The following is a 25560-nucleotide window of genomic DNA, read 5'->3' on the forward strand; positions in this document are numbered from 1 at the left end:
CAGCTCAGGAGACGTAGCCACAATCAGTGCTCACACTCAGATACAGCAAACTCTGAGGCCTGCTCCACCCTCTGCAGCATAGAGGACATAGAGGTCAGTGATCACAGCTCAGGGGACTTAGCCACAATCAGTGCTCACACTCAGATACAGCAAACGCTAAGGCCTGCTCCACCCTCTGCAGCATAGAGGACAGTGATCACAGCTCAGGAGACGTAGCCACAATCAGTGCTCACACTCAGATACAGCAAACTCTGAGGCCTGCTCCACCCTCTGCAGCATAGAGGACAGTTATAACAGCTCAGGAGACGTAGCCACAATCAGTGCTCACACTCAGATACAGCAAACTCTGAGGCCTGCTCCACCCTCTGCAGCATAGAGGACAGTTATAACAGCTCAGGAGACATAGCCACAATCAGTGCTCACACTCATATACAGAAAACACTGAGACCTGCTCCACCCTCTGCAGCATAGAGGTCAGTGATCACAGCTCAGGGGACTTAGCCACAATCAGTGCTCACACTCAGATACAGCAAACGCTAAGGCCTGCTCCACCCTCTGCAGCATAGAGGACAGTGATCACAGCTCAGGAGACGTAGCCACAATCAGTGCTCACACTCAGATAGAGCAAACTCTGAGGCCTGCTCCACCCTCTGCAGCATAGAGGACAGTTATAACAGCTCAGGAGACATAGCCAGAATCAGTGCTCACACTCATATACAGAAAACACTGAGACCTGCTCCACCCTCTGCAGCATAGAGGACATAGAGGTCAGTGATCACAGCTCAGGGGACTTAGCCACAATCAGTGCTCACACTCAGATACAGCAAACGCTAAGGCCTGCTCCACCCTCTGCAGCATAGAGGACATAGAGGTCAGTTATAACAGCTCAGGAGACGTAGCCACAATCACTGCTCACACTCAGATACAGCAAACTCTGAGGCCTGCTCCACCCTCTGCAGCATAGAGGACAGTGATCACAGCTCAGGAGACGTAGCCACAATCAGTGCTCACACTCAGATACAGCAAACTCTGAGGCCTGCTCCACCCTCTGCAGCATAGAGGACAGTTATAACAGCTCAGGAGACGTAGCCACAATCAGTGCTCACACTCAGATACACAGCAAACTCTGAGGCCTGCTCCACCCTCTGCAGCATAGAGGACATAGAGGTCAGTGATCACAGCTCAGGGGACTTAGCCACAATCAGTGCTCACACTCAGATACAGCAAACACTGAGGCCTGCTCCACCCTCTGCAGGATAGAGGACAGTGATCACAGCACAGGAGACGTAGCCACAATCAGTGCTCACACTCAGATACACAGCAAACACTGTGGTCTGCTCCACCCTCTGCAGAATAGAGGACATAGAGGACAGTTATAACAGCTCAGGAGACGTAGCCACAATCACTGCTCACACTCAGATACAGCAAACGCTGAGGCCTGCTCCACCCTCTGCAGCATAGAGGACATATAGGACAGTTATAACAGCTCAGGAGACATAGCCACAATCAGTGCTCACACTCATATACAGAAAACACTGAGGCCTGCTCCACCCTCTGGAGCATAGAGGACATAGAGGTCAGTTATAACAGCTCAGGAGACGTAGCCACAATCACTGCTCACACTCAGATACAGCAAACTCTGAGGCCTGCTCCACCCTCTGCAGCATAGAGGACAGTGATCACAGCTCAGGAGACGTAGCCACAATCAGTGCTCACACTCAGATACAGCAAACTCTGAGGCCTGCTCCACCCTCTGCAGCATAGAGGACAGTTATAACAGCTCAGGAGACGTAGCCACAATCAGTGCTCACACTCAGACACAGCAAACACTGAGGCCTGCTCCACCCTCTGCAGCATAGAGGACAGTGATCACAGCTCAGGAGACGTAGCCACAATCAGTGCTCACACTCAGATACACAGAAAACTCTGAGGCCTGCTCCACCCTCTGCAGCATAGAGGACATAGAGGTCAGTGATCACAGCTCAGGGGACTTAGCCACAATCAGTGCTCACACTCAGATACAGCAAACGATGAGGTCTGCTCCACCCTCTGCAGCATAGAGGACATAAAGGAGAGTGATCACAGCTCAGGGGACTTAGCCACAATCAGTGCTCACACTCAGATACAGCAAACGCTGAGGCCTGCTCCACCCTCTGCAGCATAGAGGACAGTTATAACAGCTCAGGAGACATAGCCACAATCAGTGCTCACACTCAGATACAGCAAACGATGAGGTCTGCTCCACCCTCTGCAGGATAGAGAACAGTGATCACAGCACAGGAGACGTAGCCACAATCAGTGCTCACACTCAGATACACAGCAAACACTGAGGTCTGCTCCACCCTCTGCAGCATAGAGGACATAGAGGACAGTTATAACAGCTCAGGAGACGTAGCCACAATCACTGCTCACACTCAGATACAGCAAACGCTGAGGCCTGCTCCACCCTCTGCAGCATAGAGGACAGTTATAACAGCTCAGGAGACATAGCCACAATCAGTGCTCACACTCAGATACAGCAAACGATGAGGTCTGCTCCACCCTCTGCAGCATAGAGGACAGTGATCACAGCTCAGGGGACTTAGCCACAATCACTGCTCACACTCAGATACAGCAAACGCTGAGGCCTGCTCCACCCTCTGCAGCATAGAGGACAGTTATAACAGCTCAGGAGACATAGCCACAATCAGTGCTCACACTCAGATACAGCAAACGATGAGGTCTGCTCCACCCTCTGCAGCATAGAGGACAGTGATCACAGCTCAGGGGACTTAGCCACAATCAGTGCTCACACTCAGATACACAGCAAACACTGAGGTCTGCTCCACCCTCTGCAGCATAGAGGACATAGAGGACAGTTATAACAGCTCAGGAGACGTAGCCACAATCACTGCTCACACTCAGATACAGCAAACGCTGAGGCCTGCTCCACCCTCTGCAGCATAGAGGACAGTTATAACAGCTCAGGAGACATAGCCACAATCAGTGCTCACACTCAGATACAGGAAACGATGAGGTCTGCTCCACCCTCTGCAGCATAGAGGACATAGAGGACAGTGATCACAGCTCAGGGGACTTAGCCACAATCAGTGCTCACACTCAGATACAGCAAACACTGAGGCCTGCTCCACCCTCTGCAGGATAGAGGACAGTGATCACAGCTCAGGAGACGTAGCCACAATCAGTGCTCACACTCAGATACACAGCAAACACTGAGGTCTGCTCCACCCTCTGCAGCATAGAGGACATAGAGGACAGTTATAACAGCTCGGGAGACGTAGCCACAATCAGTGCTCACACTCACACAGCAAACGCTGAGGCCTGCTCCACCCTCTGCAGGCTAGAGGACAGTGATCACAGCTCAGGAGACGTAGCCACAATCAGTGCTCACACTCAGATACAGCAAACTCTGAGGCCTGCTCCACCCTCTGCAGCATAGAGGACATAGAGGACAGTTATAACAGCTCAGGAGACATAGCCACAATCAGTGCTCACACTCATATACAGAAAACACTGAGACCTGCTCCACCCTCTGCAGCATAGAGGACATAGAGGTCAGTGATCACAGCTCAGGGGACTTAGCCACAATCAGTCCTCACACTCAGATACAGCAAACGCTGAGGCCTGCTCCACCCTCTGCAGCATAGAGGACAGTTATAACAGCTCAGGAGACATAGCCACAATCAGTGCTCACACTCAGATACAGCAAACGATGAGGTCTGCTCCACCCTCTGCAGCATAGAGGACATAGAGGACAGTGATCACAGCTCAGGGGACTTAGCCACAATCAGTGCTCACACTCAGATACAGCAAACACTGAGGCCTGCTCCACCCTCTGCAGGATAGAGGACAGTGATCACAGCACAGGAGACGTAGCCACAATCAGTGCTCACACTCAGATACACAGCAAACACTGAGACCTGCTCCACCCTCTGCAGCATAGAGGACAGTGATCACAGGTCAGGGGACTTAGCCACAATCAGTGCTCACACTCAGATACAGCAAACACTGAGACCTGCTCCACCCTCTGCAGGATAGAGGACAGTGATCACAGCTCAGCAGACGTAGCCACAATCAGTGCTCACACTCAGATACATCAAACGCTGAGGCCTGCTCCACCCTCTGCAGGATAGAGGACATAGAGGACAGTTATCACAGGTCAGGGGACGTAGCCACAATCAGTGCTCACACACACAGCAAACGCTGAGACCTGCTCCACCCTCTGCAGCACAGAGGACAGTTATCACAGCTCAGGAGACGTAGCGGCAATCAGTGCTCACACTCAGATACAGAAAACGCTGAGGCCTGCTCCACCCTCTGCAGGCTAGAGGACAGTTATCACAGCTCAGGAGACGTAGCCACAATCAGTGCTCACACTCACACACGGCAAACGCTGAGGCCTGCTCCACCCTCTGCTGGCTAGAAGACAGTTATCACAGCTCAGGAGACGTAGCTGCAATCAGTGCTCACACTCAGATATAGCAAACGCTGAGGCCTGCTCCACCCAAAGGCAGGATAGAGAACAGTTATCACAGCTCAGGGGACGTAGCCACAATCAGTGCTCACACTCAGATATAGCAAACACTGAGGCCTGCTCCACCCTCTGCAGGATAGAGGACTGAAAGGACAGTGATCGCAGCTCAGGAGACGTAGCCACAATCAGTGCTCACACTCAGATATAGCAAACGCTGAGGCCTGCTCCACCCTCTGCAGGATAGAGGACAGTTATCAGGAGACGTAGCCACAATCAGTGCTCACACTCAGGTATAGCAAACGCTGAGGCCTGCTCCACCCAAAGGCAGGATAGAGGACAGTTATCACAGCTCAGGGGACGTAGCCATAATCAGTGCTCACACTTAGATACAGCAAACACTGAGGCCTGCTCCACCCTCTGCAGGATAGAGGACATAGGGCCTGATACAGAGCCGGACACAATTAGCGCTCGCTCGTTCAGAAAAAGGTGGTGGCTATTCAAATGAACCGTTCGCTCTTTGCGGTCTGTTGCCGCCTCTATGTCTGAACGAGCGAACAAAACATGTGGACGTTTATTTGAAAAATACGCCCCCTGGCCGCTCGCATCATACGTCATGTCTGCTATTTATTAGATTAATCGAGTACATCGAGCAGTTCTGACTATAAAACAACCAGGTGACGTGGTCAATGACGCTGCTGTAGTAATTATGCACACCCATAAAACGCCCGTTTTAACCTTTAAGCACGCCTGCGTTCGGATCTCCACTCCCCGTTTACAAGCACCTTCCCCTGTTACCACCCACATACGCCTCCTCCTGTCACTCATATTAGCAGGCATTCGCTATTTAGCGAACAAACGATTTTCGGCCGCAATGACTGGTTCGCGCATGCGTATTATGATCCGTACGCATGCGCAGTTGGGCAAACATCGCTTTGAACGAACGAGCGGCCGCTTACGAACAGCTCTGAATCAGGCCCATAGAGGACAGTTATCACAGCTCAGGAGACGTAGCCACACTCAGTGATCACACTCACACACAGCAAACGCTGAGGCCTGCTCCACCCTCTGCAGGATAGAGGACAGTGATCACAGCTCAGGAGACATAGCCACAATCAGTGCTCACACTCAGATACAGCAAACGCTGAGGCCTGCTCCACCCTCTGCAGGATAGAGGACAGTTATCACAGCTCAGGGGACGTAGCCACAATCAGTGCTCACACTCAGATACAGCAAACGTTGAGGCCTGCTCCACCCAAAGGCAGGATAGAGAACAGTTATCACAGCTCAGGGGACGTAGCCACAATCAGTGCTCACACTCACACAGCAAACACTGAGGCCTGCTCCACCCTCTGCAGGATAGAGGACTGAAAGGACAGTGATCACAGCTCAGGAGACGTAGCCACAATCAGTGCTCACACTCAGATATAGCAAACGCTGAGGCCTGCTCCACCCTCTGCAGGATAGAGGACAGTTATCACAGCTCAGGAGACGTAGCCACAATCAGTGCTCACACTCAGATACAGCAAACGCTGAGGCCTGCTCCACCCAAAGGCAGGATAGAGGACAGTGATCACAGCTCAGGAGACGTAGCCACAATCAGTGCTCACACTCACACAGCAAACGCTGAGGCCTGCTCCACCCTCTGCAGGCTAGAAGACAGTTATCACAGCTCAGGAGACATAGCCACAATCAGTGCTCACACTCAGATACAGCAAACGCTGAGGCCTGCTCCACCCTCTGCAGGATAGAGGACAGTGATCACAGCTCAGGAGACGTAGCCACAATCAGTGCTCACACTCACACAGCAAACGCTGAGGCCTGCTCCACCCTCTGCAGGCTAGAAGACAGTTATCACAGCTCAGGAGACATAGCCACAATCAGTGCTCACACTCAGATACAGCAAACGCTTAGGCCTGCTCCACCCTCTGCAGGATAGAGGACAGTGATCACAGCTCAGGAGACGTAGCCACAATCAGTGCTCACACTCACACAGCAAACGCTGAGGCCTGCTCCACCCTCTGCAGGATAGAGGACTGAAAGGACAGTGATCACAGCTCAGGGGACGTAGCCACAATCAGTGCTTACACTCTGGAGACACCAGACAACTCAGTAACGGGGAGATCCCAATGTAAAGGCTTCAACACAGGGGGCTTCAGGGAATAACATTACTGCTGACATTAACGGCTACGGGATGACCGCTCAGCAGCGACTAAGGTGGCTAATTACGCTGTTGTGCTTCCATGCATTTAGGATGATAAAAGATTATTTTAATGAGGAAGTCAATATGGAACATTATCACAAAGAACAACAGCCAAACAGGGGCATCTCTATAGCTTGTATTCAATGATGTCCAAAACTCCTTACACCTCATATAGATCTCCCATAACCCGTTCTGTAGAATAATCTACTTGTGTGTATGTACGGCTGCTCCAGGGTCCGGTCTGTGACTTGTTTTACTTACAGCCATAGATGTCATTCTCCAAACCTGCAATAATATTATCCCATCTAGTGTTCACTCTAGCACCCTGTACCTGTTACAACCTGTGCAGTTGCTCTATCCTGCCAGGTGTGTCGCTCTCTGCTCTGGTGCTTCTAGCACACAATCTGTTTAGTCTCTGCAGTTTATTGCATCCTCTGAGTGTGCTAGAAGCACCAGATCACAGAGCGACACCCCTGGTAGGATAGAGGAACTGCACGGGTTGTGACAGGTGCAGGGTGCTAGAATGAAGACTACCATCACAGCATTACCCATGATAATGAGCTCCAAACAGTGACTGAAGAGATCAGTGACATCAGAAGTAAGTGCCCTGGCCAGCTGCCTCCTGTACACCGGTGAGTAACATCTATACCGGCTGCACGTTACCATGCGTTTAATATAAAGGGGAATTTATTTAGTACCGATATGAAGTGAAGTTTGAGGTGTCTGAGCTCTGTTGCAAAACGCGGGACAAATAAACATCCTATAGGGTCAGCCATTATCATTCCTTATAGTAATAATATTAATATGAGATTTTATTTCCATCATTTACAGAATACAGCATAAACAGCGTCACTTAGTGTCCACCAGGTGGCGATACCATCCCAGGATAAGTAGGGTGAAGTTGAGCAAAGAAATTATTTTATGGTTCGGGGTTTTCAAAATGTGCAAAAGTCATATCTAGATTTAAATAGTGGCTTTATTTTCTAAATGAATCAACAATCAGTAAAGTCTTCTGTCAGTACAGCAGATTGTATTACATTATAAAGTAGCACTTATATAAGATAGTACCTTAATCCAGTCTTCCACATTGTCGTAGTCAAATGTTGGCTGCAAATAAAGACACAACATGAATTTGCACCACTTCCAGCAATGAGGGGACGAGGAATCTACTTCACACGTACAATCAGCACTTTACAATTATCTGCATTGGATTCGCCTAAAACCTGATCATCCCATGCAAACAATACACAAAAAAGTACCAAATCCAGTGATCCAACATTTATTATTTGTGGGAACATTCACTGTATGTGACCTTTATATGTAATAGCAGGAATTACCTATTCACCAGACCACCCCTCCCCATCCATCCTACCAACTGCGATATCTTTTCTCTCCTGTATCTGGAGAGGACGTTATGGCTCCCATACGGTCCTCCTCCTTGTCCCTATCCTCTTCAGCCTCCTCCGCTACCTCTCTTCTGTCTGTTCCCCATCTTGCCCACCTCCTCAATCTCACCCAGTCTTCAGGCACATCCCCTCTTGGAGTTATCCTTGACTCTTTCCTCTCCTTCAAACCACACATTCAGCACCTGTCGCAGTCCTCCCGTTTCCACCACAGAAATATCTCCCTTTCTCACCCAAGATGCTACGAAGACCCTCATCCACTCACTGGTCATCTCCAGATTTGACTACTGTAACCTCCTCCTACCTGGCCTCCCTGCCTCCCACCTCTCTCTTCTCCAATCTGTCCTCAATGCTGCATCTTCCTCTTCAAACGTTCTACATCTGCCTCCCCCCTCCTATAAGCGCCTAACCTCCAACATGACCCGTTCCATTAGGTACAAAACACTCTGCTCCTGGACTTCCCCACCTCACCTGATTAAGAGGGAAGTCCAGGAGCAGAGTATTTTGTACCTAATGGAACGGGTCATGTTGGAGGGTCTGTAAGCCCTACACTGGCTCCCCTTCCTCTTCAGAACCCGTCAAGGTTCTTACACTGTTGCCTGTTACCGCTACACTCACGCGGCTTTTGGTCCCTGGATTTTCATCACCAGTTCCCTCTGCACATTCATACATCATGCCTGGAAAACTCTGAGCTAGTACCTCTACCAGCATACAGTGCCTCCTTCCTCACATCCATCCGGAAACTGGAGCCCTCTGTCTAATTTCCGTCTGATACGGAGCTTCAGAGTGGCGCAATTCTTCTTCCCAAAGTCTCCCCGCCAGTCGTGTTGAGCCCGTGCACGCTGGTCAGACAACCCATCCGTCCTTAGAGCACGGAGCTCATTGCTTCCCACCCCCCTGTGCCGGACCCGGAGCATTAGAGCGGCCACCCACTCCCCTCTGCATCTCCATCGTCAGCTGGCATGAGATCGGGAGGCCAGCCCTCCTTGGTCTCGGCAACCACCATCCACACTGTGGTCAAGCACAAAGATCTGGTTCTGATCAGCCTGCACGGAAGGTAATATCCATACCACATTTATTACACCTTAACTTCAGCACCGGATGATGAACTAAGTAACACCATTTGAAACATTTACATCTGTCTATGGAGGAGTTCCTTAGAGGGTTTCATTTAAAGTCTATTTACTAGTCCGGGACTTTTCATTTACATATTTATTATTATTTCTCTTTTTTTATATGTATTTTATTTATTTCATCATTTATACGTGTTTTTATTGCTTCAATTGATTTGTAAAACATTGGTTGCTTTGTCTTAATAAATATACAATTGATTTTTATTATACACATTGTTGCTACTGGTTTGAGTGATCCCTGTTTATGCTAACAGAATCTGTGGTTGCTTTATCTTCTATGCATTTTCTTATTCAGTGGGATTGACTACCCCACACAACCACATTGAATCTGTTTAGTACATATTAACTCTACGGCGCCTGGGCTATATCTTGTGTTAAGGTTCTTACACTCGTTGCAAAGCTCTCACCCATTCCTGTCCCATTTATAGCGTTCCCGCTAGGCTGTTTTAGCGGGGAGCTGCACCCTGTCCGATTTCCAAAAGGAAGAATGCGCCCTGCCCTTTTGGCGGCACCTTGCTAAAACAACATGGCGGGTGGCGTCCTCACCCGTGGGCATCTATTCCCAGAGAGAGGAGAGCTTGGGGGCAGCCCAGAATGTCCGTAAGTGCAGGGCATGCCCCAAAGAGTGATGAACACTTATACTACAGACCCTACAACATGACTCCTTCCACCCGGTACAAACTGCGCTGCTCCTGGACTTCCTGCGTAATTTATGATTGCAGCCACCTGTGGTAAAACATCTGTCTCATCTATTACCTAGTTCATCACAGATGGCGGCAATCATACATTAGGTGGGAAGTCCAGGAGCAGAGCATTGTGTAGCGGGTGGAAGAGGTCATGTTGGAGGGTAGGATACTATTATATACTCCTAATCCCCCACAGCGGTACCTAACACTTGGTTGCTAACGCCCTGCTGCTTAGGATTGTTATGATCGCTAATGCAGCAATGTGTACAACCCGTGTCCTGCATTGTTATGTACTGGTAATAACTCTTTTCTTATCTGATCATTTGCTATTGTACTTTGTAAGGCGCTGCGTATTCCCTCTGGCGCCATATAAATAAAATATAATAAAAACTAAACACTGATCCTCAAATAATGTGACACACAGGAGCTGAGGGGACAGTAACAGAGGTGACACACACAGGAGCTGAGGGGACAGTAACAGAGGTGACACACACAGGAGCTGAGGGGACAGTAACAGAGGTGACACACACAGGAGCTGAGGGGACAGTAACAGAGGTGACACACACAGGAGCTGAGGGGACAGTAACAGGTGACACATAGGAGCTGAGGGGACAGTAACAGAGGTGACACACACAAGAGCTGAGGGGACAGTAACAGAGGTGACACACACAGGAGCTGAGGGGACAGTAACAGAGGTGACACACAGGGAGCTGAGGGGACAGTAACAGAGGTGACACACACAGGGAGCTGAGGGGACAGTAACAGGTGACACACACAGGAGCTGAGGGGACAGTAACAGAGGTGACACACACAGGGAGCTGAGGGGACAGTAACAAGTGACACACACAGGAGCTGAGGGGACAGTAACAGAGGTGACACACACAGGGAGCTGAGGGGACAGTAACAGAGGTGACACACACAGGAGCTGAGGGGACAGTAACAGAGGTGACACACACAGGAGCTGAGGGGACAGTAACAGAGGTGACACACACAGGGAGCTGAGGGGACAGTAACAGAGGTGACACACACAGGAGCTGAGGGAACAGTAACAAAGGTGACACACACAGGAGCTGAGGGGACAGTAACAGAGGTGACACACACAGGAGCTGAGGGGACAGTAACAGAGGTGACACACACAGGAGCTGAGGGGACAGTAACAGAGGTGACACACACAGGAGCTGAGGGGACAGTAACAGAGGTGACACACAGGAGCTGAGGGGACAGTAACAGGTGACACACACAGGAGCTGAGGGGACAGTAACAGAGGTGACACACAGGAGCTGAGGGGACAGTAACAGGTGACACACACAGGAGCTGAGGGGACAGTAACAGGTGACACACACAGGAGCTGAGGGGACAGTAACAGAGGTGACACACAGGAGCTGAGGGGACAGTAACAGGTGACACACACAGGAGCTGAGGGGACAGTAACAGGTGACACACACAGGAGCTGAGGGGACAGTAACAGAGGTGACACACACAGGGAGCTGAGGGGACAGTAACAGAGGTGACACACACAGGGAGCTGAGGGGACAGTAACAGGTGACACACACAGGAGCTGAGGGGACAGTAACAGGTGACACACACAGGAGCTGAGGGGACAGTAACAGGTGACACACACAGGAGCTGAGGGGACAGTAACAGGTGACACACAGGAGCTGAGGGGACAGTAACAGAGGTGACACACACAGGAGCTGAGGGGACAGTAACAGAGGTGACACACACAGGAGCTGAGGGGACAGTAACAGAGGTGACACACACAGGGAGCTGAGGGGACAGTAACAGAGGTGACACACACAGGAGCTGAGGGGACAGTAACAGAGGTGACACACACAGGAGCTGAGGGGACAGTAACAGAGGTGACACACACAGGAGCTGAGGGACAGAGGTGACACACACAGGAGCTGAGGGGACAGTAACAGGTGACACACACAGGAGCTGAGGGGACAGTAACAGGTGACACACACAGGAGCTGAGGGGACAGTAACAGAGGTGACACACGCAGGAGCTGAGGGGTCAGTAACAGAGGTGACACACACAGGAACTGAGGGGACAGTAACAGAGGTGACACACACAGGAGCTGAGGGGACAGTAACAGGTGACACACAGGAGCTGAGGGGACACTAACAGAGGTGACACACACAGGAGCTGAGGGGACAGTAACAGAGGTGACACACACAGGAACTGAGGGGACAGTAACAGGTGACACACAGGAGCTGAGGGGACACTAACAGAGGTGACACACACAGGAGCTGAGGGGACAGTAACAGAGGTGACACACACAGGAACTGAGGGGACAGTAACAGAGGTGACACACACAGGAGCTGAGGGGACAGTAACAGGTGACACACAGGAGCTGAGGGGACACTAACAGAGGTGACACACACAGGAGCTGAGGGGACAGTAACAGGTGACACACACAGGAACTGAGGGGACAGTAACAGAGGTGACACACAGGAGCTGAGGGGACAGTAACAGGTGACACACACAGGAGCTGAGGGGACAGTAACAGAGGTGACACACACAGGAGCTGAGGGGACAGTAACAGAGGTGACACACACAGGAGCTGAGGGACAGTAACAGGTGACACACACAGGAGCTGAGGGGACAGTAACAGGTGACACACACAGGAGCTGAGGGGACAGTAACAGAGGTGACACACAGGAGCTGAGGGGACAGTAACAGAGGTGACACACAGGAGCTGAGGGGACAGTAACAGAGGTGACACACACAGGAACTGAGGGGACAGTAACAGGTGACACACAGGAGCTGAGGGGACAGTAACAAAGGTGACACACACAAGAGCTGAGGGGACAGTAACAGAGGTGACACACACAGGAGCTGAGGGGACAGTAACAGAGGTGACACACACAGGAGCTGAGGGGTCAGTAACAGAGGTGACACACACAGGAACTGAGGGGACAGTAACAGAGGTGACACACACAGGAGCTGAGGGGACAGTAACAGGTGACACACAGGAGCTGAGGGGACACTAACAGAGGTGACACACACAGGAGCTGAGGGGACAGTAACAGAGGTGACACACACAGGAACTGAGGGGACAGTAACAGGTGACACACACAGGAGCTGAGGGGACACTAACAGAGGTGACACACACAGGAGCTGAGGGGACAGTAACAGAGGTGACACACACAGGAACTGAGGGGACAGTAACAGGTGACACACAGGAGCTGAGGGGACAGTAACAGGTGACACACAGGAGCTGAGGGGACAGTAACAGAGGTGACACACACAGGAGCTGAGGGGACAGTAACAGAGGTGACACACACAGGAGCTGAGGGACAGTAACAGGTGACACACACAGGAGCTGAGGGGACAGTAACAGAGGTGACACACACAGGAGCTGAGGGGACAGTAACAGGTGACACACACAGGAGCTGAGGGGACAGTAACAGAGGTGACACACAGGAGCTGAGGGGACAGTAACAGAGGTGACACACAGGAGCTGAGGGGACAGTAACAGAGGTGACACACACAGGAACTGAGGGGACAGTAACAGGTGACACACAGGAGCTGAGGGGACAGTAACAAAGGTGACACACACAAGAGCTGAGGGGACAGTAACAGAGGTGACACACACAGGAGCTGAGGGGACAGTAACAGAGGTGACACACACAGGAGCTGAGGGGACAGTAACAGAGGTGACACACACAGGAGCTGAGGGGACAGTAACAGGTGACACACACAGGGAGCTGAGGGGACAGTAACAAGTGACACACAGGAGCTGAGGGGACAGTAACAAGTGACACACAGGAGCTGAGGGGACAGTAACAGAGGTGACACACACAGGGAGCTGAGGAGACAGTAACAGAGGTGACACACACAGGGAGCTGAGGGGAGAGTAACAGAGGTGACACACAGGAGCTGAGGGGACACACACAGGGAGCTGAGGGGACAGTAACAGAGTTGACACAAACATGAGCTGAGGGGACAGTAACAGAGGTGACACACAGGAGCCGAGGGGACAGTAACAGAGGTGACACTCAGGAGCCGAGGGGACAGTAACAGGTGACACACACAGGAGCTGAGGGGACAGTAACAGAGGTGACACACACAGGAGCTGAGGGGACAGTAACAGAGGTGACACACACAGGAGCTGAGGGGACAGTAACAGAGGTGACACACACAGGAGCTGAGGGGACAGTAACAGGTGACACACACAGGAGCTGAGGGGACAGTAACAAAGGTGACACACACAAGAGCTGAGGGGGCAGTAACAGAGGTGACACACACAGGAGCTGAGGGGACAGTAACAGAGGTGACACACAGGAGCTCAGGGGACAGTAACAGGTGACAAACAGGAGCTGAGGGGACAGTAACAGGTGACACACACAGGAGCTGAGGGGACAGTAACAGAGGTGACACACACAGGAGCTGAGGGGACAGTAACAGAGGTGACACAGGAGCTGAGGGGACAGTAACAGGTGACACACAGGAGCTGAGGGGACAGTAACAGAGGTGACACACAGGAGCTGAGGGACAGAGGTGACACACACAGGAGCTGAGGGGACAGTAACAAATGTGACACACAGGAGCTGAGGGGACAGTAACAGAGGTGACACACACAGGAGCTGAGGGGACAGTAACAGAGGTGACACACAGGAGCTGAGGGGACAGTAACAGGTGAGACACACACAGGAGCTGAGGGGACAGTAACAGGTGAGACACACACAGGAGCTGAGGGGACAGTAACAGAGGTGAGACACACAGGAGCCGAGGGGACAGCAACAGAGGTGACACACAGGAGCCGAGGGGACAGTAACAGAGGTGACACACACAGGAGCCGAGGGGACAGTAACAGGTGACACACACAGGAGCCGAGGGGACAGTAACAGAGGTGACACACAGGAGCCGAGGGGACAGTAACAGGTGAGACACACAGGAGCCGAGGGGACAGTAACAGAGGTGACACACACAGTAGCCGAGGGGACAGTAACAGGTGACACACACAGGAGCCGAGGGGACAGTAACAGGTGAGACACACAGGAGCTGAGGGGACAGTAACAGAGGTGACACACACAGGAGCTGAGGGGACAGTAACAGAGGTGACACACAGGAGCTGAGGGGACAGTAACAGGTGACACACACAGGAGGTGAGGGGGCAGTAACAGGTGACACACACAGGAGCTGAGGGGACAGTAAAGGTGACACACACAGGAGCTGAGGGGACAGTAAGAGAAGTGACACACACAGGAGCTGAGGGGACAGTAACAGAGGTGACACACACAGCAGCTGAGGGGACAGTAACAGAGGTGACACACACAGCAGCTGAGGGGACAGTAACAAGTGACACAGGAGCTGAGGGGTCAGTAACAGAGGTGACACACACAGGAGCTGAGGGGACAGTAACAGAGGTGACACACACAGGAGCTGAGGGGACAGTAACAGAGGTGACACACTGGAGCTGAGGGGACAGTAACAGGTGACACACAGGAGCTGAAGGGACAGTAACAGAGGTGACACACAGGAGCTGAGGGGACAGTAACAGGTGACACACAGGAGCTGAGGGGACAGTAACAGGTGACACACAGGAGCTGTGGGGTCAGTAACAGGTGACACACACAGGGAGCTGAGGGGACAGTAACAGAGGTGACACACACAGGGAGCTGAGGGGGCAGTAACAGAGGGGACACACACAGGAGCTGAGGGGACAGTAAAAGGTGACACACACAGGAGCTGAGGGGACAGTAAAAGGTGACACACACAGGAGCTGAGGGGACAGTAACAGGTGACACACACAGGAGCTGAGGGGACAGTAACAGGTGACACACACAGGAGCTGAGGGGACAGTAACAGGTGACACACACAGGAGCTGAGGGGACAGTAACAGAGGTGACACACACAGGGAGCTGAGGGGACAGTAACAGAGGTGACACACACAGGAGCTGAGGGACAGAGGTGACACACAGGAGCTGAGGGGACAGTAACAGGTGACACACACAGGAGCTGAGGGGACAGTAACAGAGGTGACACACAGGAGCTGAGGGGACAGTAACAAGTGACACACAGGAACTGAGGGGACAGCAACAGAGGTGACACACACAGGAGCTGAGGGGACAGTAACAAGTGACACACAGGAGCTGAGGGGACAGTAACAAGTGACACACAGGAGCTGAGGGGACAGCAACAGAGGTGACACACACAGGAGCTGAGGGGACAGTAACAAGTGACACACAGGAGCTGAGGGGACAGTAACAGAGGTGACACACACAGGAGCTGAGGGGACAGTAACAGAGGTGACACACAGGAGCTGAGGGGACAGTAACAGAGGTGACACACACAGGAGCTGAGGGGACAGTAACAGAGGTGACACACACAGGACCTGAGGGGACAGTAACAGAGGTGACACACTGGAGCTGAGGGGACAGTAACAGGTGACACACAGGAGCTGAGGGGACAGTAACAGAGGTGACACACAAGAGCTGAGGGGACAGTAACAGGTGACACACAGGAGCTGAGGGGACAGTAACAGGTGACACACACAGGGAGCTGAGGGGACAGTAACAGAGGTGACACACACAGGGAGCTGAGGGGGCAGTAACAGAGGGGACACACACAGGAGCTGAGGGGACAGTAAAAGGTGACACACACAGGAGCTGAGGGGACAGTAAAAGGTGACACACACAGGAGCTGAGGGGACAGTAACAGGTGACACACACAGGAGCTGAGGGGACAGTAACAGGTGACACACACAGGAGCTGAGGGGACAGTAACAGGTGACACACACAGGAGCTGAGGGGACAGTAACAGAGGTGACACACACAGGGAGCTGAGGGGACAGTAACAGAGGTGACACACACAGGAGCTGAGGGACAGAGGTGACACACAGGAGCTGAGGGGACAGTAACAGGTGACACACACAGGAGCTGAGGGGACAGTAACAGAGGTGACACACAGGAGCTGAGGGGACAGTAACAAGTGACACACAGGAACTGAGGGGACAGCAACAGAGGTGACACACACAGGAGCTGAGGGGACAGTAACAAGTGACACACAGGAGCTGAGGGGACAGTAACAAGTGACACACAGGAGCTGAGGGGACAGCAACAGAGGTGACACACACAGGAGCTGAGGGGACAGTAACAAGTGACACACAGGAGCTGAGGGGACAGTAACAGAGGTGACACACACAGGAGCTGAGGGGACAGTAACAGAGGTGACACACAGGAGCTGAGGGGACAGTAACAGAGGTGACACACACAGGAGCTGAGGGGACAGTAACAGAGGTGACACACACAGGAGCTGAGGGGACAGTAACAGAGGTGACACACACAGGAGCTGAGGGGGCAGTAACAGGTGACACACACAGGAGCTGAAGGGACAGTAACAGGTGACACACAGGAGCTGAGGGGACAGCAACAGGTGACACACACAGGAGCTGAGGGGACAGTAACAGAGGTGACACACACAGGAGCTGAGGGGACAGTAACAGAGGTGACACACAGGAGCTGAGGGGACAGTAACAGGTGACACACAGGAGCTGAGGGGACAGTAACAGAGGTGACACACACAGGAGCTGAGGGGACAGCAACAGGTGACACACACAGGAGCTGAGGGGACAGTAAAAGAGGTGACACACACAGGAGCTGAGGGACAGAGGTGACACACAGGAGCTGAGGGGACAGTAACAGGTGACACACACAGGAGCTGAGGGAACAGTAACAGGTGACACACACAGGAGCTGAGGGGACAGTAACAGGTGACACACACAGGAGCTGAGGGGACAGTAACAGGTGACACACACAGGAGCTGAGGGGACAGTAACAGAGGTGACACACACAGGGAGCTGAGGGGACAGTAACAGAGGTGACACACACAGGGAGCTGAGGGGACAGTAACAGAGGTGACACACACAGGAGCTGAGGGGACAGTAACAGGTGACACACACAGGAGCTGAGGGGTCAGTAACAGAGGTGACACACACAGGAGCTGAGGGGACAGTAACAGGTGACACACACAGGAGCTGAGGGGACAGTAACAGGTGACACACACAGGAGCTGAGGGGACAGTAACAGAGGTGACACACACAGGAGCTGAGGGGACAGTAACAGGTGACACACACAGGAGCTGAGGGAACAGTAACAGAGGTGACACACACAGGAGCTGAGGGGACAGTAACAGAGGTGACACACACAGGAGCTGAGGGGACAGTAACAAAGGTGACACACACAAGAGCTGAGGGGACAGTAACAGAGGTGACACACACAGGAGCTGAAGGGACAGTAACAAAGGTGACACACACAAGAGCTGAGGGGACAGTAACAGAGGTGACACACACAGGAGCTGAAGGGACAGTAACAGAGGTGACACACACAGGAGCTGAGGGGACAGTAACAGAGGTGACACACACAGGAGCTGAGGGGACTGTAACAGAGGTGACACACAGGAACTGAGGGGACAGTAACAGGTGACACATAGGAGCTGAGGGGACAGTAACAAAGGTGACACACAGGAGCTGAGGGGACAGTAACAGGTGACACACACAGGAGCTGAGGGGACAGTAACAGAGGTGACACACACAGGAGCTGAGGGGACAGTAACAGGTGACACACACAGGAGCTGAGGGGACAGTAACAGAGGTGACACACACAAGAGCTGAGGGGACAGTAACAGAGGTGACACACACAGGAGCTGAGGGGACAGTAACAGGTGACACACACAGGAGCTGAGGGGACAGTAACAGAGGTGACACACACAAGAGCTGAGGGGACAGTAACAGAGGTGACACACACAGGAGCTGAGGGGACAGTAACAGGTGACACACACAGGAGCTGAGGGGACAGTAACAGAGGTGACACACACAAGAGCTGAGGGGACAGTAACAGGTGACACACAGGAGCAGAAAGGACAGTAACAGAGGTGACACACGCAGGAGCTGAGGGGACAGTAACAAAGGTGACACACACAAGAGCTGAGGGGACAGTAACAGAGGTGACACACACAGGAGCTGAGGGGACAGTAACAGAGGTGACACACGCAGGAGCTGAGGGGACAGTAACAGGTGACACACACAGGGAGCTGAAAGGACAGTAACAGAGGTGACACACGCAGGAGCTGAGGGGACAGTAACAGAGGTGACACACGCAGGAGCTGAGGGGACAGTAACAGGTGACACACACAGGGAGCTGAGGGGACAGTAACAGAGGTGACACACACAAGAGCTGAGGGGACAGTAACAGGTGACACACACAGGAGCTGAAAGGACAGTAACAGAGGTGACACACGCAGGAGCTGAGGGGACAGTAACAAAGGTGACACACACAAGAGCTGAGGGGACAGTAACAGAGGTGACACACACAGGAGCTGAGGGGACAGTAACAGAGGTGACACACGCAGGAGCTGAGGGGACAGTAACAGGTGACACACACAGGGAGCTGAGGGGACAGTAACAGAGGTGACACACAGGATCTGAGGGGACAGTAAAAGAGGTGACACACACAGGAGCTGAGGGACAGAGGTGACACACAGGAGCTGAGGGGACAGTAACAGGTGACACACACAGGAGCTGAGGGGACAGTAACAGAGGTGACACACAGGAGGTGAGGGGACAGTAACAAGTGACACACAGGAGCTGAGGGGACAGTAACAAGTGACACACAGGAGCTGAGGGGACAGTAACAGAGGTGACACACACAGGAGCTGAGGAGACAGTAACAGGTGACACACACAGGAGCTGAGGGGACAGTAACAGGTGACACACACAGGAGCTGAGGGGACAGTAACAGAGGTGACACACAGGAGCTGAGGGACAGAGGTGACACACAGGAGCTGAGGGGACAGTAACAGGTGACACACACAGGAGCTGAGGGGACAGTAACAGAGGTGACACACACAGGAGCTGAGGGGACAGTAACAGAGGTGACACACACAGGAGCTGAGGGGACAGTAACAGGTGACACACACAGGGAGCTGAGGGGACAGTAACAGAGGTGACACACACAGGAGCTGAGGGGACAGTAACAGGTGACACACACAGGGAGCTGAGGGCACAGTAACAGAGGTGACACACACAGGGAGCTGAGGGGACAGTAACAGAGGTGACACACACAGGAGCTGAGGGGACACTAACAGAGGTGACACACACAGGGAGCTGAGGGGACAGTAACAGGTGACAAACACAGGAGCTGAGGGGACAGTAACAGAGGTGACACACACAGGAGCTGAGGGGACAGTAACAGGTGACACACACAGGGAGCTGAGGGGACAGTAACAAGTGACACACAGGAGCTGAGGGGACAGTAACAAGTGACACACAGGAGCTGAGGGGACAGTAACAGAGGTGACACACACAGGGAGCTGAGGGGACAGTAACAGAGGTGACACACACAGGGAGCTGAGGGGACAGTAACAGAGGTGACACACACAGGAGCTGAGGGGACAGTAACAGAGGTGACACACACAGGAGCTGAGGGGACAGTAACAGAGGTGACACAAACATGAGCTGAGGGGACAGTAACAGGTGACACACACAGGAGCTGAGGAGACAGTAACAGAGGTGACACACACAGGGAGCTGAGGGGACAGTAACAGAGGTGACACACACAGGGAGCTGAGGGGTCAGTAACAGAGGTGACACACAGGAGCTAAGGGGACAGTAACAGGTGACACACACATGGGCTGAGGGGACAGTAACAGAGGTGACACACACAGGAGCTGAGGGGACAGTAACAGAGGTGACACACACAAAAACTGAGGGGACAGTAACAGGTGACACACACAGGAGCTGAGGGGACAGTAACAAAGGTGACACACACAAGAGCTGAGGGGACAGTAACAGAGGTGACACACACAGGAGCTGAAGGGACAGTAACAGAGGTGACACACACAGGAGCTGAGGGGACAGTAACAGAGGTGACACACACAGGAGCTGAGGGGACAGTAACAGAGGTGACACACAGGAACTGAGGGGACAGTAACAGGTGACACATAGGAGCTGAGGGGACAGTAACAAAGGTGACACACACAAGAGCTGAGGGGACAGTAACAGGTGACACACACAGGAGCTGAGGGGACAGTAACAGAGGTGACACACACAGGAGCTGAAAGGACAGTAACAGAGGTGACACACGCAGGAGCTGAGGGGACAGTAACAAAGGTGACACACACAAGAGCTGAGGGGACAGTAACAGAGGTGACACACACAGGAGCTGAGGGGACAGTAACAGAGGTGACACACGCAGGAGCTGAGGGGACAGTAACAGGTGACACACACAGGAGCTGAGGGGACAGTAACAGAGGTGACACACACAGGAGCTGAGGGGACAGTAACAGGTGACACACACAGGAGCTGAGGGGTCAGTAACAGAGGTGACACACACAGGAGCTGAGGGGACAGTAACAGGTGACACACAGGAGCTGAGGGGACAGTAACAGAGGTGACACACACAGGAGCTGAGGGGACAGCAACAGGTGACACACATAGGAGCTGAGGGGACAGTAACAGAGGTGAAACACACAGGAGCTGAGGGGACAGTAACAGAGGTGACACACACAGGAGCTGAGGGACAGAGGTGACACACACAGGAGCTGAGGGGACAGTAACAGAGGTGACACACACAGGAGCTGAGGGGACAGTAACAGAGGTGACACACAGGAGCTGAGGGGACAGTAACAGGTGAGACACACACAGGAGCTGAGGGGACAGTAACAGGTGAGACACACACAGGAGCTGAGGGGACAGTAACAGAGGTGACACACACAGGAGCTGAGGGGACAATAACAGAGGTGACACACAGGAGCTGAGGGGACAGTAACAGGTGAGACACACAGGAGCCGAGGGGACAGTAACAGAGGTGACACACACAGGAGCTGAGGGGACAGTAACAGGTGACACACACAGGAGCTGAGGGGACAGTAACAGAGGTGACACACACAGGAGCTGAGGGGACAGTAACAGGTGACACACACAGGAGCTGAGGGGACAGTAACAGAGGTGACACACACAGGAGCTGAGGGGACAGTAACAGGTGACACACACAGGAGCTGAGGGGACAGTAACAGGTGACACACATGAGCTGAGGGGACAGTAACAGGTGACACACACAGGAGCTGAGGGGACAGTAACAGGTGACACACACAGGAGCTGAGGGGACAGTAACAGGTGAGACACAGGAACTGAGGGGACAGTAACAGAGGTGACACACACAGGAGCTGAGGGGACAGTAACAGAGGTGACACACACAGGAGCTGAGGGGACAGTAACAGGTGACACACAGGAGCTAAGGGGACAGTAACAGAGGTGACACACACAGGAGCTGAGGGGACAGGAACAGGTGACACACACAGGAGCTGAGGGGACAGTAACAGAGGTGACACACACAGGAGCTGAGGGGACAGTAACAGAGGTGACACACACAGGAGCTGAGGGGACAGTAACAGAGGTGACACACAGGAGCTGAGGGGACAGTAACAGGTGAGACACACACAGGAGCTGATGGGACAGTAACAGGTGACACACACAGGAGCTGAGGGGACAGTAACAGGTGAGACACACACAGGAGCTGAGGGGACAGTAACAGGTGACACACAGGAGCTGAGGGGACAGTAACAGAGGTGACACACACAGGAGCTGAGGGGACAGTAACAGAGGTGACACACACAGGAGCTGAGGGGACAGTAACAGAGGTGACACACAGGAGCTGAGGGGACAGTAACAGGTGACACACACAGGAGCTGAGGGGACAGTAACAGAGGTGACACACACAGGAGCTGAGGGGACAGTAACAGGTGACACACACAGGAGCTGAGGGGACAGTAACAGAGGTGACACACACAGGAGCTGAGGGGACAGTAACAGAGGTGACACACAGGAGCTGAGGGGACAGAAACAGGTGACACACACAGGAGCTGAGGGGACAGTAACAGAGGTGACACACACAGGAGCTGAGGGGACAGTAACAGAGGTGACACACACAGGAAGCTGAGGGGACAGTAACAGAGGTGACACACACAAGAGCTGAGGGGACAGTAACAGAGGTGACACACAGGAGCTGAGGGGGCAGTAACAGGTGACACACACAGGAGCTGAGGGGACAGTAACAGGTGACACACAGGAGCTGAGGGGACAGTAACAGAGGTGACACACAGGAGCTAAGGGGACAGTAACAGGTGACACACAGGAGCTGAGGGGACAGCAACAGGTGACACACACAGGAGCTGAGGGGACAGTAACAGAGGTGACACACAGGAGCTGAGGGGACAGTAACAGGTGACACACACAGGAGCTGAGGGGACAGTAACAGAGGTGACACACACAGGAGCTGAGGGACAGAGGTGACACACACAGGAGCTGAGGGGACAATAACAGAGGTGACACACACAGGAAGCTGAGGGGACAGTAACAGAGATGACACACACAGGAGCTGAGGGGACAGTAACAGGTGACACACACAGGACCTGAGGGGTCAGTAACAGAGGTGACACACACAGGAGCTGAGGGGACAGTAACAGAGGTGACACACACAGGAGCTGAGGGGACAGTAACAGGTGACACACACAGGACCTGAGGGGTCAGTAACAGAGGTGACACACACAGGACCTGAGGGGTCAGTAACAGAGGTGACACACACAGGAGCTGAGGGGACAGTAACAGAGGTGACACACTCAGGAGCTGAGGGGACAGCAACAGGTGACACACACTGGAGCTGAGGGGACAGTAACAGAGGTGACACACAGGAGCTGAGGGGACAGTAACAGGTGAGACACACACAGGAGCTGAGGGGACAGTAACAGGTGAGACACACACAGGAGCTGAGGGGACAGTAACAGAGGTGACACACACAGGAGCTGAGGGGACAGTAACAGAGGTGACACACAGGAGCTGAGGGGACAGTAACAGGTGAGACACACAGGAGCTGAGGGGACAGTAACAGAGGTGACACACACAGGAGCTGAGGGGACAGTAACAGGTGAGACACACAGGAGCTGAGGGGACAGTAACAGGTGAGACACACAGGAGCTGAGGGGACAGTAACAGGTGACACACACAGGAGCTGAGGGGACAGTAACAGAGGTTACACACACAGGAGCTGAGGGGACAGTAACAGAGGTGACACACACAGGAGCTGAGGGGACAGTAACAGGTGACACACAGGAGCTGAGGGGACAGTAACAGAGGTGACACACACAGGAGCTGAGGGGACAGCAACAGGTGACACACACAGGAGCTGAGGGGACAGTAACAGAGGTGACACACACAGGAGCTGAGGGGACAGTAACAGAGGTGACACACAGGAGCTGAGGGGACAGTAACAGGTGACACACAGGAGCTGAGGGGACAGTAACAGAGGTGACACACAGGAGCTGAGGGGACAGTAACAGGTGACACACACAGGACCTGAGGGGACAGTAACAGGTGACACACACAGGAGCTGAGGGGACAGTAACAGAGGTGACACACACAGGAGCTGAGGGACAGAGGTGACACACACAGGAGCTGAGGGGACAGTAACAGAGGTGACACACACAGGAAGCTGAGGGGACAGTAACAGAGGTGACACACACAGGAGCTGAGGGGACAGTAACAGGTGACACACACAGGAGCTGAGGGGTCAGTAACAGAGGTGACACACACAGGAGCTGAGGGGACAGTAACAGAGGTGACACACACAGGAGCTGAGGGGACAGTAACAGGTGACACACAGGAGCTGAGGGGACAGTAACAGAGGTGACACACACAGGAGCTGAGGGGACAGTAACAGAGGTGACACACACAGGAGCTGAGGGGACAGTAACAGAGGTAACACACACAGGAGCTGAGGGGGCAGTAACAGGTGACACACACAGGAGCTGAGCGGACAGTAACAGGTGACACACAGGAGCTGAGGGGACAGCAACAGGTGACACACACAGGAGCTGAGGGGACAGTAACAGAGGTGACACACACAGGAGCTGAGGGGACAGTAACAGAGGTGACACACAGGAGCTGAGGGGACAGTAACAGGTGACACACAGGAGCTGAGGGGACAGTAACAGAGGTGACACACACAGGAGCTGAGGGGACAGCAACAGGTGACACACAGGAGCTGAGGGGACAGTAAAAGAGGTGACACACACAGGAGCTGAGGGACAGAGGTGACACACACAGGAGCTGAGGGGACAGTAACAGGTGACACACACAGGAGCTGAGGGGACAGTAACAGGTGACACACACAGGAGCTGAGGGGACAGTAACAGGTGACACACACAGGAGCTGAGGGGACAGTAACAGAGGTGACACACACAGGGAGCTGAGGGGACAGTAACAGAGGTGACACACACAGGGAGCTGAGGGGACAGTAACAGAGGTGACACACAGGGAGCTGAGGGGACAGTAACAGAGGTGACACACACAGGAGCTGAGGGGACAGTAACAGGTGACACACACAGGAGCTGAGGGGTCAGTAACAGAGGTGACACACACAGGAGCTGAGGGGACAGTAACAGGTGACACACACAGGAGCTGAGGGGACAGTAACAGGTGACACACACAGGAGCTGAGGGGACAGTAACAGAGGTGACACACACAGGAGCTGAGGGGACAGTAACAGGTGACACACAGGAGCTGAGGGGACAGTAACAGGTGACACACACAGGAGCTGAGGGGTCAGTAACAGAGGTGACACACACAGGAGCTGAGGGGACAGTAACAGGTGACACACACAGG

The 25560-nt window shown here is 53.1% G+C and overlaps 1 protein-coding gene across 1 annotated transcript in view; it reads right to left on the reverse strand.

Moving 5' to 3' along the window:
* CCDC191 (coiled-coil domain containing 191) overlaps window positions 1-8749 on the reverse strand; it is a 120771-nt gene extending 112022 nt beyond the window's left edge. Inside the window, exons 1-2 of the mRNA XM_088450757.1 lie at window positions 8696-8749; window positions 7743-7781 (exon numbers count right to left, since the gene is read on the reverse strand). Of these exons, the coding sequence (XP_088306883.1) occupies window positions 7743-7781; window positions 8696-8749 (93 nt within the window). The remainder of the gene's footprint in view (window positions 1-7742; window positions 7782-8695) is intronic.
* Window positions 8750-25560: the final 16811 nt, after the last annotated feature.

The sequence above is a fragment of the Taudactylus pleione genome, unplaced genomic scaffold, assembly GCF_031769625.1.
Source record: "Taudactylus pleione unplaced genomic scaffold, aTauple2 ptg000523l, whole genome shotgun sequence".
Lineage (NCBI taxonomy): Eukaryota > Metazoa > Chordata > Amphibia > Anura > Myobatrachidae > Taudactylus > Taudactylus pleione.